Source organism: Corythoichthys intestinalis, chromosome 9 (genome assembly GCF_030265065.1).
Source record: "Corythoichthys intestinalis isolate RoL2023-P3 chromosome 9, ASM3026506v1, whole genome shotgun sequence".
NCBI classification, from domain to species: domain Eukaryota; kingdom Metazoa; phylum Chordata; class Actinopteri; order Syngnathiformes; family Syngnathidae; genus Corythoichthys; species Corythoichthys intestinalis.
In genome coordinates this window covers 43583621-43599131 of record NC_080403.1, presented here as the reverse complement: position 1 = coordinate 43599131, position 15511 = coordinate 43583621, and the positions used below count along the sequence as shown (strand labels likewise).

Sequence of the window (15511 nt, the reverse complement as noted above, 5' to 3'; positions counted from 1 at the left end):
CAAATGAAAAGGAGAAATTAATCAAATATTTTACATTTTTAAACTGCTTCAATCCGAATTAACTGTACAAAAAAAAAAAAAATCTTTTGGTCATTGAAGCGACAAGGTTAGTATTTGGCGCCCTCTGTCGGTGCCGCCCGTCCCTGCGGCATTCATTACACTGTGCCATCATTATCACATATAAAGAGCTAGATGCTAGAATCGTCGGAGTAGGCGACGTTAAACGTCAGCGGCCATATTAAAGCAGTGCAATCCTCGATGCGGGCCATACCAAGATGATTTTGTCCACTAAAATACTCTACCAAATATTTAAAATATGTAATTAAGTTAATAAATTTCTGATCTCAATTAAACCCAAGCCATTTGAAAATCGGTTCAAAATAGTTAATACGTTTCTGACCTCCATTAAACCTAAGCCATTTGAAAATCGGTTCAAAATAAGCAATTTGAAGCAAATTCAAAGTACTATCTACATTTACCGTTGAGCAGAGTTCTGCGTTGATCGTTTGGGACTGAAACAAAATGGCCGACAAGCGATAACGGTACTCGCAATTGGCTCACAGCGCGAAATACTTATCTACACATGTATGTGATGTTTACACTCTATCCGCGGCTGCTTTTCTTCTTCGTACGTCTTCGTTCGCTTTCGTTCTTCTTCGTCTCCCAGCCTACTTCCTTGTTTGCACCCCCCGCCGAAGAGACTCTGGCGCTGCGCTTAAAAAGTCCAAAGTTGGACGAGGATGTCCCGCAACCGAGGGCGGCGCCGCCCGCGGCTCGCCTAAAATGTGACTAGCAAGGCGGTTGCTTTTCTGCGTTGTCTCCCCTCCGCGAGCGGTCGGAAACACCGCCGCGGGACTGACGAGTCGGCTCGCTAGCGCGCTAGCCGTTAGCCACGTAGCGAGCGGTCGCCACGGGACGCTCGACCGGGCCGGGTGCCTCCGAACGGCGCCCGTCGAGCGAACCGGGAACCGCTAGAGCGTCGAACATGGAGAACCAGGACAAAGTGCAGATGCGGAACCATCCTCGCAGGTAAAAGGCGTCATCCTGCCTATTCGTCGTGTCTCTTCCTACCGCGGGGGGAAATGCTTTCGAACACTTGATTTGACGTGAGTTTCTGTAGCTCAATGGGTGAAATCGTGCACACGGTGGCGCTCTACTCAAGGGATTATAATCGCGAATAATTCATATATATTTTTTTTATAATCATAAAAGAGATTCCCCTCTAAGGTTTAATAGTAAATCTTAGTATATATATATATATATATATATATATATATATATATATATATTAACGAAATAAAAACGAATATATAATATTAACAAATATTTTCAACAGTAATTATAATATTTTTTATTGGGGTTGTTTCGATCATGTTTTTTTGCTCCCGATCCGATCCCGATCGTTTTAGTTTGAGTATCTGCCGATCCAGATATTTCCCGATCCGATTCCTTTTTTTTTTTTTTTGCTCCCGATTCAATTCCAATCATTTGCACTTCCAGTTTTTATGTAAGTAAATAATGAATAAATACAATTAATTTGAAGCATCTTAAATCTATAATGCAACAATTAAAAAAGTACAGAAACTAGGGTTGTTCCGATCATGTTTTTTTGCTCCCGAGCCGATCCCGATCGTTTTAGTTTGAGTATCTGCCAATCCCGATATTTCCCGATCCGATTCAAATCATTCCCGATAATTTTTCCCGATCATATACTGGACTGTCTCAGGAAATTAGAATACACAATATTCTAATTTTTTGAGACAGTCCTGTGTATATATACAGGACTGTCTCAGGAAATTAGAATACACAATATTCTAATTTCCTGAGACAGTCAGGAAATATATAAATGAGGATCTAAGTATATCAAAAGAACAACTAGCTAACTTACATAGCAAAAGTCCGCAAGCTAATAAATTGCTAACTTTGTTATTATTATTAATTTCCTGAGACAGTCAGGAAATTAGAATATTGTGTATTCTAATTTCCTGAGACAGTCCTGTATATATACACAGGACTGTCTCAAAAAATTAGAATATTGTGTATTCTAATTTCCTGAGACAGTCCAGTACATTTTGGCAATGCATTAAGAAAAAAATGAATAAAACTCGGACGAATATATACATTCAACATACAGTACATAAGTACTGTATTTGTTTATTATGACAATAAATCCTCAAGATGGCATTTACATTATTAACATTCTTTCTGTGAGGGATCCACGGATAGAAAGACTTGTAATTCTTAAAGGGTAAACGTGACTTTGTATATTGTGACTAAATATTGCCATCTAGTGTATTTGTTGAGCTTTCAGTAAATGATACTGCAGCCATTTAACTTCTGCCCAAATGCATGATGGGAAGTGCAACCATGACTGTGCGTAGGGGCACCAATTGATATATCTTCTCTGCGTTGGGAAATAATATAGTGTGTTAAAAAAATGATCAGTTACTACCGTTCTTCCCCACATTGCCTTCCACGTTATTTTTAATTGCTGAGAGAGGTATTGAAGGGCTTTCGCTACAGTAAAAATGGTTCCAAAGGCTGTCAAAATTCTCTCTACTCATTATACGCTGCCTTTTAGCGTTATCAATTGGTAAAATGGCGTCTCTATAGATTGAACGCATCAATGTGTGAGTGGGTCGTGCAGCGCATGCGTTAATTATTCAACGTGATTAATTTTAAAAAATGTATTACCGCCGTTAACACAATAAATTTGATAGCCCTACTTTAGCCAAAACTACTCTGGATGAGTGTAAGACATTTTGTCTGTAACGTTAAATACAATTAGGAAACGATTTAAATACAAAAATATATATATATATATATATTTAAAAAAGGCATGTCCGATATTTTTTTGCTGATTCCGATATTTTGAAAATGACGTGATCGGATGCCGATCGATCGGGACATCTTTATTTTTTTATATATGATAGCATATATACGATGTAATATTGTAGTCCTTTACATTTTTTGACATGTTCACCGTTTCATAAGCCCTTTTAATGTTACGCTTCTGCATTGATTTTCGAATGGATGACCAACTTTTCAGTGGATTAGGCGTACGCACGGAATTCATTTGCTGTGAGTGAACAGTTACGTTTAATTGCATCAGGCAATTGAAGAAACTGAGCGAGGACAGCCTGACCAAGCAGCCCGAAGAAGTGTTCGACGTGCTGGAGAAGCTGGGTGAAGGGTGAGTGCTTCTGCCGCCGCGGCCCGACTTCCCGTTTCACAAGTTCCTGTCTGGGCAGGTCTTACGGCAGCGTCTTCAAGGCTCACTACCGGGAGACCGGCGAGATCGTGGCCATCAAGCAGGTTCCCGTGGAGTCGGACCTACAGGAGATCATTAAAGAGATTTCCATCATGCAGCAGTGCAACAGGTGCCCTCTCTCTATGTCCGTAACAATCATCCATTTATGCTCCTTCGTGTTAATAACAATTATTTTAGGTTATGTGGAGAGAAATCCTTCAAGGTTGTTCATAACGATCCCGTTTTTTGAATAACATTTTTGTTTTCCTATCCAAATCTATTCATAACAATATTTTATGTTTGTAAACAAAATCATTTCCCAACAATATTTTTTGTTCATGACCATCCTATATAGGTAGTCCCTGGGTTATGATGTACTCAACTTACGCGATTTCGACTTTAAGACACCGTGAACAGTACCTTATTGTACCTCAAACTATCTTAATTTTGACTTTACTTATTAATATGACACGTTCTGTCCTCACTAAACGTGAGTTGTTCAGCTTTACAGACAGCAAACAAGGCAAATTATGCTTTTTGAAACTTTTTACATCCTTCACTTTTGACAATTGGTAAAGCTGTACCACATTTTTACACTTGTGTTTAGGGCTGCAGCTATCGATTATTTTAGTAGTTGATTAATCGATGAACTAGTTAGTTCGAATAATCGAGTAATCAGTTAAAGAGCATAAAAAATTAAAATACCTGAGCTTTAAATGGTATTAAAAAATAAATGAGGATCTAAGTATATCAAAAGAACAACTAGCTAACTTACATAGCAAAAGTCCGCAAGCTAATAAATTGCTAACTTTGTTATTATTATTATTATTTTTTTACAATACTGTTAACAAATGGTTCAAACACATATTTCCTCAAAAAATGGTTAATTATACCTATAAACTAAATTACAAATGCTTTTAAAACATTAGCTCAATCAAAAACTTAGCTAATGTTGGTCTTGACAGGGAGCAGCTGGATTCAGCCATATAAAATTAGTTATGTCTTATTCACTGTCGCCGCTAGAGGGCAGTGTTCCCACCCAAATCCATAAAACTCAATGCAAACACTTTCAGAACAAACCATTACAACGCCACTTTAATTAAACGAACACTTGAGGCAGCAAAAGTTAGATCGAATCTTTTTTTCTAATCGAATTACTCGAGTTAATCGATTAATCTTTGCATTACTACTTATGTTCAAAACGACACACATTTTCACAATAAAATTTTGACACAAAACAATCGGAGCTCAAACGTCCATCCAGTCTGATCAATATGTAAATTTAGTAGATTAAAATAGCCTAATTTGCCTAACAAAAGTCTGGTATCTTAAATGCTACGTATGCTAACGTGTTTACAATTCTCATAGCAAATTGCTCGTACGTAACTCCAAAAACTGTCATTCTAAACTTAATTACCGTATTGGCCCGAATATAAGACTGTGTTTTTTCATTGAAATAAGATTGATAAAGGGGGGGTCGTCTTATATTCACGGTCTAGACATTATATGCATTCACCACGCTGGATGACGCCAGATATCATTGAAGCGATGTTCTGTTATGATAGATCTCAGCTACTCTCCCCATTCATGACGCTAGATGGCGGCAGATATCATTGAAGCGATGTTCTGTCATGACAGATCCCAGCTACTAGTTTAAGCAGTTTGCATTATTTTATTGCAATATTTTTCCTTATTCAGATTTGTTCCAAGACTACATTTACAGTCAGACTTCACTTTGATGGTTAATCGAGTTATTGCAATTTTGTTGTTTTATCACAATAGATTAGTTTATTTACATTTCAAAAACCAGAAGCCATTCATTTACGAAAGTGATTGCACTTTAGTTTACATATTTAAATGTTCAGATATTAAGATTTGAATGAGGCAAAATCTCTCAAATGTATTGTTATAATCATTTGTTTCAGATGTACTGTAATTATTTTCTGTATAAAAATTAATTTGGTGTTCAAAACGTCTTTTTTCAAACTTGAGTCTTGAAAAACGGGGTGGTCTTATAATCAGGGCCGTCTTATATTCGCGCCAATACGGTACAAATGCATACACAACCATGTGTTAGCTGAAACAACTTACAGCCTTATGTGGGCCAAACCAAAGCTCAGCTGTCCTTTATCCATGTCAGACGAGTGTCTACTTATCAGTCATAAGGCGACAGTCCAGCCAGACCAAATGCTGCCACCAGAGGGCAGTGTATTCTCCATAATTAATCAAAATATAATACTTTTGGACTTTGGGATGGATGGCACTTAAAGGGTTAATTAAGAAAATTTGTTCCTAATCTTTTCCGTTGGCCCTGTCCAGTCCCCATGTGGTACGCTACTATGGCAGCTACTTCAAGAACAGTGACCTGTGGATCGTCATGGAATACTGCGGTGCGGGTTCCGTCTCCGACATCATACGCATACGCAACAAGACGGTAACGCTCATCTCCTTGTGCACACGCATTGGCAATAATTGTGTTGTTAACGCATTGGCTGTCATGGAAGGTCCTAGACTTACAGTTCATTTGGACTGGGAGCGGGCAAATGAACGTTCCCTGTTCAGTGGGATTAGTAAGTGCCATAAAAGGCACTGAGAGAGCCAGTCCTCGGAGTTTAAAGCGGAAATGTTAAGTAAGGTTGGCCAACCATGTTTTTGAATAATATCAGTGGCTAAACAGTTATAAGCATATTTTTGATATTTTTTTTAACGCAACCCTTCCAGATTCTTTGTTTAACCCATAGCAACGCCCTTGACAACGAAAATGCTTTTCTTCGGAAATCTTCGGAAATTACGTCACACAGGGTAGTGCGAGGGAAGTCAGCCATAGAACAGTATTGTTTGTTGCATTGCTTCTCGGTAAGATGCCACGGCGGTGTGTGGCGATGTTTTGTTCTCACTCAAACGAAAAGTTGTATGAGTGGCCAAAGAATAGCAGGGCACGTAAATGGACATCTTTCGTTCGCACGAAGCGAATGCATTTGACTCCATCGTCGAGTAGTGTTTTCTGCTGCAAACACTTCGAAGATGCCTGCTTCCTTAACCGGTCTGCTTATGATGAAGGATTTGCCAAAAAGTAAGTGTGATTTTTGGATAGATGACTGATGACTTTGTCAAAGCAGAGCTGCCAACTGTTGTGGAATGAACAGTATAAGCTAGCGACGTTAGCCGAAAGTTAACTCGTGGCAATCCCTGATCATAGTTGTTGTTGCGTTCGCTAGGTTAAGCGTGTTTTAATTGTGCGTCATCTAAGATCTTGTCCGAAAGGGTTTAACCACTGTCAATCGGGAAAGGGGTGTGGATGTGCATATAAGCGGGTCGGCGTCGCGGCAATTCACGGTCACGTTGCCGTAAGAGACACACACCGCCGGTGAGTTTGTGCACATTTATTTGTAGAGGCGTGCAAAATTTCCGATTCTTAGATTATTCACGATTCGGCCGTGGATGATTCGAGAACGATTCACAAACATCCAAATTCCGATTATTGAATTATACCAGGTAAAGCGGAAACGCTACAAAGAGCGCCCAGTTGCTAGTTGCTACAATCATACGGCAACATACGGCTATGGCAGATATCACATATATCTAGACTAGATGTGAAATGACACTTTCCCGCGCTAGTAAACAGGCGCCATCTTAAAGCAGTAGACTTCTCTCGAAGGCTCTGTTGTAGAGAACCTAATTACTTTTTATCTAAAATACCCCTAAATCGGCAAAATCTTGACTTTAATCTATCTTAAATGAGGAAACAGTTTTAAAACTTTCACATGTCGAAAGTAGACATGAGGGAAATTATGGAATAAAGGGCGCAATTTTAACAACTTTAACGGTTGATTCACAACATTAAATTAATTGAATGTAGTTTAAAGCTTCTGATACAGAATGGGGACTTGAGTATTTTATTTCCTGTTTTTAACCGGTAACTTGATACTAAAATAGTAGTTTGGTTTATTTGGCCTGAGAGGATTTTTGAACAATTTTGGCACAAATATACAAAACATTTTAAAAAATGGGGGGGGGGGGGGGGGCACCAATAATTTATTTATAATCGAATCAGAGTCTCTGAATCGTAATTGAATCGTTAGGTGCCCAAAGATTCCCACCTCTATTTATTTGTATTTGTATTATGTATTTCCACCTTCATGCTTCAAGCATTGCATTGCATTTGTACGGTTCGGCGTTTCTTTCACGGTGATCGCTTGATAGCCTTCTAGTTTGTGTTTTACGTACGAGAGCCGCTGACAGGTGACAACAACAAGCGTGTTGCTTTTAATGTCTGGCAGCGGATCAGCGAGCGCGCAGGTCACGCAGTGAATCATGGGAAATGTAGTCTCGGGACAACACTGAAGTGGTGCTTTGTAATCTGTTCGCTTGTGTGAAAAAACTACATTTCCTCACGCCATTAGACGCCACTTCCTGCCGAGAGCCCCGAGCTGTGGTCGTACTGTTAGCGCCATGTGTTAATAAAGAAACAAAGTTGTCAGCACGTCGTGTGTTCAAACAAAAAGCTCATAACAAGACACTATGCACGATCCGTTTAAGAAGGCAAGGAGGGGATCAGCAAGAAGCAAAACTTCACGAATGTGGCGGCAGTCCGCTATTATTTTGTTTTCTTATTGTTGCCACAATTAAGTGGAGAAAGCATCAACGACTCATCTCCTTCTTTCCCTCCAACGTTTTTATATTATTTTATATGCACAAGAGCTGCCGGATCTGCCGAAATGAACATGAAGTCTGATTATTATTTTTTTTAACAATGTCATCAGATAGACAAAAACATAAAATTATGTGCAAATGCCTGCATCTTCAAATCATGAAAATAATAACAGCCTATATCTTACCAATCTTGTAATCAGATGGGTCTTGTATCCATTCCATGTCAGGTTGTCTAGGCACATTGTTTGCATCCTGATTAGCGTCTGGCTAATACATGTTTGGTCCAACATAAAATTCCAACCTCCTCTTCTTCCTCCAACTCTTCAAAAACTTGGATCTCCTCCCTTGCGCTCGATCTATCGCTTATATCTCTGTTTGAATCATTGTTTGAAGGGCTTTGTATGGCCGCCGTATGTATGGAGCTGCCATCGCTGCGATTTGACGCATCACTTCCGGGTTCGTCCTCTTTCAGGCTCGAACTTCGGAAACGCGATTATTTTGTTAAATATACAACATATAAATTATTTTTTTCGTGCTTTATTTGTTGGAGAATGTTTAATTACTTTACTTGTGACCCTATTTGGCATGTCATGAAATTACTTCACATTTCTGCTTTAAATGAACTGGACATCTGTCATTGTCAATGGCAGGCAATGAGTTAATTTTAGGTCCCTTTTTTTGTGAAATTAAAGGTACTTCTAGGTCACGTTCTGTAGATTGTAGATAATTTCCTCTTGATAGTAGGATGTTTCCGGGTTGGTTTGTGTTCTTTGATCACATTCTGTTGATTTTTAGAGATTTTAGGCCAACTTTCTTTTGGTTTTGGGTCACTTCCTCTATATTTTAGGTTATTCCATTGTCACTCCCTGTAGATCTTGGATCATTTCCTGTTGATATTAGGGTATTTCTGGGTCGCTTTCTGTTCATTGGTCACATCCTGTTGAATTTGGGGCATTTCCATGTCACTTCCTGTTGGGACACAACTTTTGGGACACTGGTTGGTCATTTTTTGTTAATGTGGGATCATATATGAGGATTTTGGAGCATACTGAGTCACTTCTTGTATTTTTTGGGTCTATTCCTGTTAGTTTTGGGGCATTTTTTGTCAAAAATAATGACAACCAACCAACATTTGTTCATTCGCCTCTCCAGGGCACTTGGCACATGTGTTGCTCTATACTGTATGCAGTATGTCACAGTTTTTTTTGTGTGTGTAGTTGACAGAAGATGAGATGGCCAGCATCCTCCAGTCGACGTTGAAGGGTCTGGAGTATCTTCACTTCATGAGGAAAATCCACCGGGACATCAAAGCTGGAAACATTCTGCTCAACGCCGAGGGCCAAGCCAAGCTGGCTGACTTTGGCGTAGCCGGTCAGCTAACGGTGAGCGCTCCTACCTGATTTGCGGGCCTTCCTCACCACAGGCCATTGACGGAACCAGAGTTTTTGAAGTACTCGCTCAGTGCTCCAGACTAACATTTTTTACTAGTAGCACAGTGGCCCTTAAAGGTAACCACGGATAAAAAGACATGTAGTTCTTAAAAGATAAATGTTAGTACGAGTAATAATAATTTGTTATTAAACCCCCTCTTAATGTTTTCGTTTTAATAAATTTTGTAAAATAAAAAAAAAAAAAAAAAAAAAAACTAGAAGCTCGCCACTGTTGTTGACGCCGCTGGGCGGTGACGTCACAGGGTCACGCTGCCGTACTTCACAGTCACTGTAATTATGTAAGGTAGTGATTTAAATACACCACAAGGTGTCAATGGCGAGTTTTACATTAATAAGACATCAAGCCAATGAGTGCGTTTTGTCCCTTTACTGATGCCGTAGCTCCCTGTTTCTTTTTAGACTGGGTAAATTGTGATTCACGTTCATTTGAGTGTTGTTTTCACAATACTCCTGAAAATGGCTCCCAGCATTATAGTTTGTGTATTGTGACTAAATATTGTCAGCCAGTGTATTTGTTGAGCGAAAGGAGTTGCTAAAATGTTTAAATATAGTTTGACCCAAGTCTGAGTAAATTTTATGTGTATTTTGCGCATCTATTTTGATTGTGAATGCCAGTTCTCTTTGCATTGTTGTGTTAACTGTGAGAATAGGGCCTCAGTAATACAGATTGAAGCACTTTTCTTCTTGGTGACATTTTTTGAGAACTATGAGTATTAGTTTTGTAGTTTTTTCACTATATGATACTTATGTGTGTTGTGAAAGAGTTGCCGATGCTCATGCCAATAAACGGCGCGGTCCGGGCTACGAATCTGAATGCCTGTGTCCACTCTCCTTTCTCTCTCCTACTGTGGATTAAAGAAACTGCAGCGTCAAGGGAAAATCTGTACTCATGGATTTAATCCCTAATTAATGTAAAACTCCCCTTTGACACCTTGTGGCGTATTTAAATCACTACCTTACTAGGCCATACCCCCCAAATGTTCCCAAATGACCATATATGACCAGGCCACGCCCCCAAAATGTTCCCAAATGACCTAATATGACTAAGCCACGCCCCCAGACGTCCCTTAATGACCTGATATGAGTAGGACACGCCCCCAAACGTTCCCAAATGACTTATGACTAGGCCACGCCCCTCAAACGTCCCAAAATGACCTGGTATGACTAGGCCACGCCTCCCAAACGTTCCCAAATGACCTGATATGACTAGGCCACGCCCCCCAAATGTTCCAAATGACCAGATATGACTTGGCCACGCCCCCAAATTTCCCCCAAACGACCTGATATGATTAGGCCACGCCCCCCAAACATCCCCAAATGACTGGATTTGACTAGACCACGCCTCCAAACGTTCCCAAATGACCTGATATGACTAGGCCACGCCCCCCAAATGTTCCAAATGACCAAAAATGACTTGGCCACGCCCCCCAAATTTTCCCAAACGACCTGATATGATTAGGCCACGCCCCCCAAACATCCCCAAATGACTGGATTTGACTAGACCACGCCTCCAAACGTTCCCAAATGACCTGATATGACCAGGCTACGCCCCCAATATGTCCCCAAATTAATAGGAAGTGACCTGATATTGTCCCCGAAATGTTAGCAAACCAACCTGGGCGGATATAAGATCTGTATAGCCACACATCAAAGACCCAGAGTAATTTCTCCAGAAATTGCAGTTTCTAGTAATTAAAGAGTGACACGTTTTTTTTTTTTTTTTTTTTTTTTTTTTTTTTTTTTTTAAAGAGTGACAAGTGGAATTCTGGCAGCGTGGCCCTGTGACGTTACCGCCCGGCGACGTCATCAACAATGGCGACCTAGTAGTTAAAATAATTTTACAAATTGCATAAAAACTAAAACATCAAGAGGGGTTTCAATATCAAACTATAACAACTTGTACTAACATTTATCTTTTAAGAAATAAAAGTCTTTCTATTCGTGGATCCAGTTAACTTTAAATTTTAATGAAGCAAGAAGAATCGGGCGCACACTGTAAATTGACATACAGTGGGGAGAACAAGTATTTGATACACTGCCAATGGGTTTGGCAGTGTATCAAATACTTGTTCTCCCCACTGTATATAGCATAATTTTAGCGGTGCAACGGTTTGCGGTTCAAAGCCGAACCGTTCGGTTCGCCCTGTACGGTTCAATACGCCTTTATGAACCGCGCCTTTTCGGTTTTTCAATTAATGTATTCCGAACGCTTGTGGAATGAATTGATCGAGCTCTGTGTGCCTGTCTGAAGCACCGCTGTGGAGAAATTCCCGCCCGCAAGTAAATGTCAGATCGCTGTCAAGCTCCTGTGTAATAGAGGCCGAGTAACGCCCTCTCTCGCTTACGAGCTAAGTTGAAGTGAAACAAGAAAGAAATCGCTATGGCGAACGGTGGAGAGACCGAATTTTGAGGAGGCACCGGCTTCTTTCAAATCTGCGGTGTGGCAACATTTTGGTTTCCCCGTGGACTACTACAATGCGGAGGGAGAGAAAATATTGAAAAAAATAATAAATTGCAAGCATTGCTCGGCGCTTGGTCCCCATGCTAATGGCGACACTTTTATAACATGTCTCCGGCACCTCAGCCTGCATCACCCACAGATATCACTTTCTCAGGGCAGGACAACCCCGAAGATGACACCAGTGAAAACACACGACGGGCTTCGTTAATTTGTTTGCAACGCTTGACCCGTGTTACATTGTTCCCTCGCGGACATATTTCTTCCAACAACGTAATCCCCGACATTTATGAAATGGCATGCAAAGCCATCGAAGATGATTTCGCTAAAGCACATCGTTTCGCCCTGACCACTGATTGTTGGTTGTCCTGTGCTACAGAGTGTTACTACCTAACTGTGACGGTCCACTATAATTCATACCTGTCAAGTTGTACGGTCTCGTCGTAATTTGTACAAGTGAGCTCTGATTTTTAAATGTGTACGCCGTACGTTACGTTCAAAATCTGCACGTTTTTTGTGCATTACGTTTCTTTTTTTTTTTTCATCTATTCGGATTTGGTCACCGTTTCTGCAACGAGACAATGTTCGTTAATACGTTGGTTGAATGACGCGAGAAAAAGTCAGACACGGAGAGGGAAGAGTGTTTGTTGAGACGCTGTAGCAAACGCGATGCTAGACGAGGTGGCTCCAATATTTCCTGACTACAGAATACAATCTACGCCTAGATATCTCATGCATATAGAACTACATGCGAAATGACAGACTCAGTAGCGTTAGTAAACAGCCGCCATTTTAATGCAGTAAACTTCTCAGAAAGGCTGTGTTGTAGTAAACCTTCCAAGCGAACCTAAGCAACTTTTTATCTAAAATACTCCTAAATCGGCGAAATCTTGACTTGAGTCTATCATTAAAGGATGAAACAGTTTTAAATTTTTCACGTCGAAAGTAGACAGAAGGGAACTAATGCAAAAGCGGGAGCAATTTTATCAACTTTAACGGTTGATTCACAACATTAAATGACCTCCAAACATAGCAAAGGTTACTATGTTTTTTTTTTTCCCCCCTTAAATGGAAAAAAAAACATGAAAGGTCTCACCAGTTACTTTGCCAAGTAACGTTTTTACTACTGTGTGTATATTTCGGTAGTCTGTCACTACACTAGCCAAAGAGTTAAGAGGCATTTTAACAGTCGAAAATGTTTACATTTTAAGTGTTTATTTCATTTTTTTAAAAGCAAAATAAAGGCAGTTAAAAAAAAAAAAAAAACGCAAACCAAAGCCGAACTGAAACCTTGATCCCAAAACCGAGGTTCAAACCGAACCGTGGGCTAACTGAACCGTTGCACCCCTACATAATTTTCACTGTTAAACCGATACTTTCATAATAAATGCATAAAATCACAAAGTTATGAACCTATATTTTATTCTCAATCAGTTTTGACATTGACCAGTATACTGCTGAGAAATTAGGTTAACATGGGATTTTTGTTTTTTAGGGAAAATCAGCTGTAAAATGGTTGCAGAGTGTCCCATTCATGACAATAAATAAATATAATAATCACTCACTACTTCGCGCTTCAAACATCGCACCTTCAGTCCATCGCAGATTTTTTTCAAATAAAAAAAAAAAAAATGCTTGATTTTATAGAGATTTTCCATCCGATCACGTACAGCCTCTTCACTCTACCGCCTGAAGCGTTTCTTTCTCACCAGGCAGCTACTGCTTGTTAAAGTAAACTATGAGTGACAAGGGAGCTGCTTTGAAGTGGCCAGAAAACGACCGGTACCTTTCAAAGGCTGCCGCCTCGTTTAGCTTTTTAAACATTGGCTGTGGTCGCTATGGCAACTCGTTGTGTCATGTGCTGGTCTAAGCAGCATGAATTGATTTGGGAGGACTCACTCAATGAAGAATTATACTTTGGGGGGAAAAAAAGGGAAAAGTCATGTCTGATATGGATCTCTTTCCAATGCTAAATTTGAATAAATACATGAAAACACCCCCAAATTTTAAAAAATGTTTTTATTTAAACTACTACTTTGCGGATTTCGTTTATCCTGCAATGTTACTGGTTGCGCATGTAGATGTAGATGAAAAAAATACTCTGGCTCTAAAATACTGGCTCTAATTTTGGTATCAAAATGCAACCAGTTGGTCGCAGTCTGAAGCCCTGTCACTTTGTTTTTTACTAAAGGAAAAGTACAGATGCAGGGGCAAAAAATTACTTCTTGTACACTTTTGATCATTTCCTGTTAATTTTAGGGCATTTCTGGGTCACTTTCTGATCATTTTAGGGCATTGCGGAGTTACTTGCTGTACATTTCAGGTCACTTCCTATTAACTCTGGGGAAACGTGCGGATTTTTTTTGGGTGGGGGGGGGGGGGAATGTAAAAAATAAATAAATAATTGTAAGTTTTGAGGCATGTTATCCATCCATCCATTTTCTTCCTGATTTTCTCGTCCAACTGAATGGTGATGTGTCTCAAAATGTTTGACCAAGGGTGTAGTATTGAAAATTGGAGCGAGTATTTTTTTTTTTTGGGCATGGAAATAGAGTTGAAAATTTTAATATGGTGACAACAGCGGGTCTGACATCTCTGTTGCGTTTCCGCCGGCAGGACACCATGGCCAAGAGGAACACTGTAATTGGGACGCCCTTCTGGATGGCGCCCGAGGTGATCCAGGAGATGGGCTACAACTGCGTGGCAGACATCTGGTCGCTGGGCATCACTGCTGTGGAGATGGCCGAGGGCAAGCCGCCCTACGCCGACATCCACCCCATGAGGGTCAGTCGCCCAATTGAATCAAATTTTATTCTACAACTTTGATCTACAGCAGACATGTCCAAAGTCCGGCCCGGGGGCCAAATGCGGCCCGTGGTCAAATTTCATCAGGCCCCCAGCCTCTGTCATAGAATCAATAACGTCTGGCCCGCACACAGACTTAATAAATTGGTCAGCAGTACTGTTACCAGCATATGAAGTAGCTTACACACTAAATGCTGCTCCTCATTTACCCACTAAAAGGCAGCAGCACTCTAAGCAACATTACCCCATGTGACACTTTACTCCTTTTCTAAAATGGCGACAATTAACAAAAAAAAGTTGACTGGGCTGGCTGGCGCTTCAAAGATAGGTGGAAATTGGACTATTTCTTTACTAAAATACGCAACAACTGTGTCTGCCTCATCTGCAAAGAGACAGTTGCTGTTTTTAAAGAGCTCAATGTGAGGCGATATTACCAAACAAGACACGCTAACATGTATGACAAGATTAGCGGGAAGATACACAGCGAGAAATTGAAGCAACTTGAGGCTAGTTTAATTTCACAGCAGCAGTGTTTCACAAGAGTCGAAAGAGAACGCTACAAAGGCTAGTTGCGAGATTGTTGAAATTATTAATTAAAAAAAAAATAGTAAAGCAAATGTGGCTTGCTAAAATTTACTTAAATATATCGTTCTACGTAAAGGACATCAGCCAAGGTCGGCCCCCCACATTTTTACCACACCAAATGTGGCCCCCTTTGCAAAAAGTTTGGACACCCCTGATCTACAGTATTTCAGCATGCATTTATTTACATGCAATTTTTTCCCCCGAATTTAGTAATTTGTTCGACCTGCATCTCAATTTGTAGTTATTTTTACATTTATTTGAATTTTTAGTTGATTTTAGTTTTCATTTCAATATTAAGTTAATATTTAA

At 40.0% G+C, this 15511-nt stretch overlaps 1 protein-coding gene across 1 annotated transcript in view; it reads left to right on the top strand.

The window, feature by feature from the left end:
• Positions 1 to 673: 673 nt before the first annotated feature.
• LOC130922226 (serine/threonine-protein kinase 4-like) overlaps positions 674 to 15511 on the top strand; it is a 31434-nt gene continuing 16596 nt past the window's right edge. The window contains exons 1-6 of the mRNA XM_057846850.1: positions 674 to 1029; positions 3113 to 3193; positions 3252 to 3380; positions 5570 to 5684; positions 9121 to 9285; positions 14429 to 14596. Coding sequence (XP_057702833.1) covers positions 986 to 1029; positions 3113 to 3193; positions 3252 to 3380; positions 5570 to 5684; positions 9121 to 9285; positions 14429 to 14596 — 702 coding nt within the window. The 5' untranslated portion in view covers positions 674 to 985. The remainder of the gene's footprint in view (positions 1030 to 3112; positions 3194 to 3251; positions 3381 to 5569; positions 5685 to 9120; positions 9286 to 14428; positions 14597 to 15511) is intronic.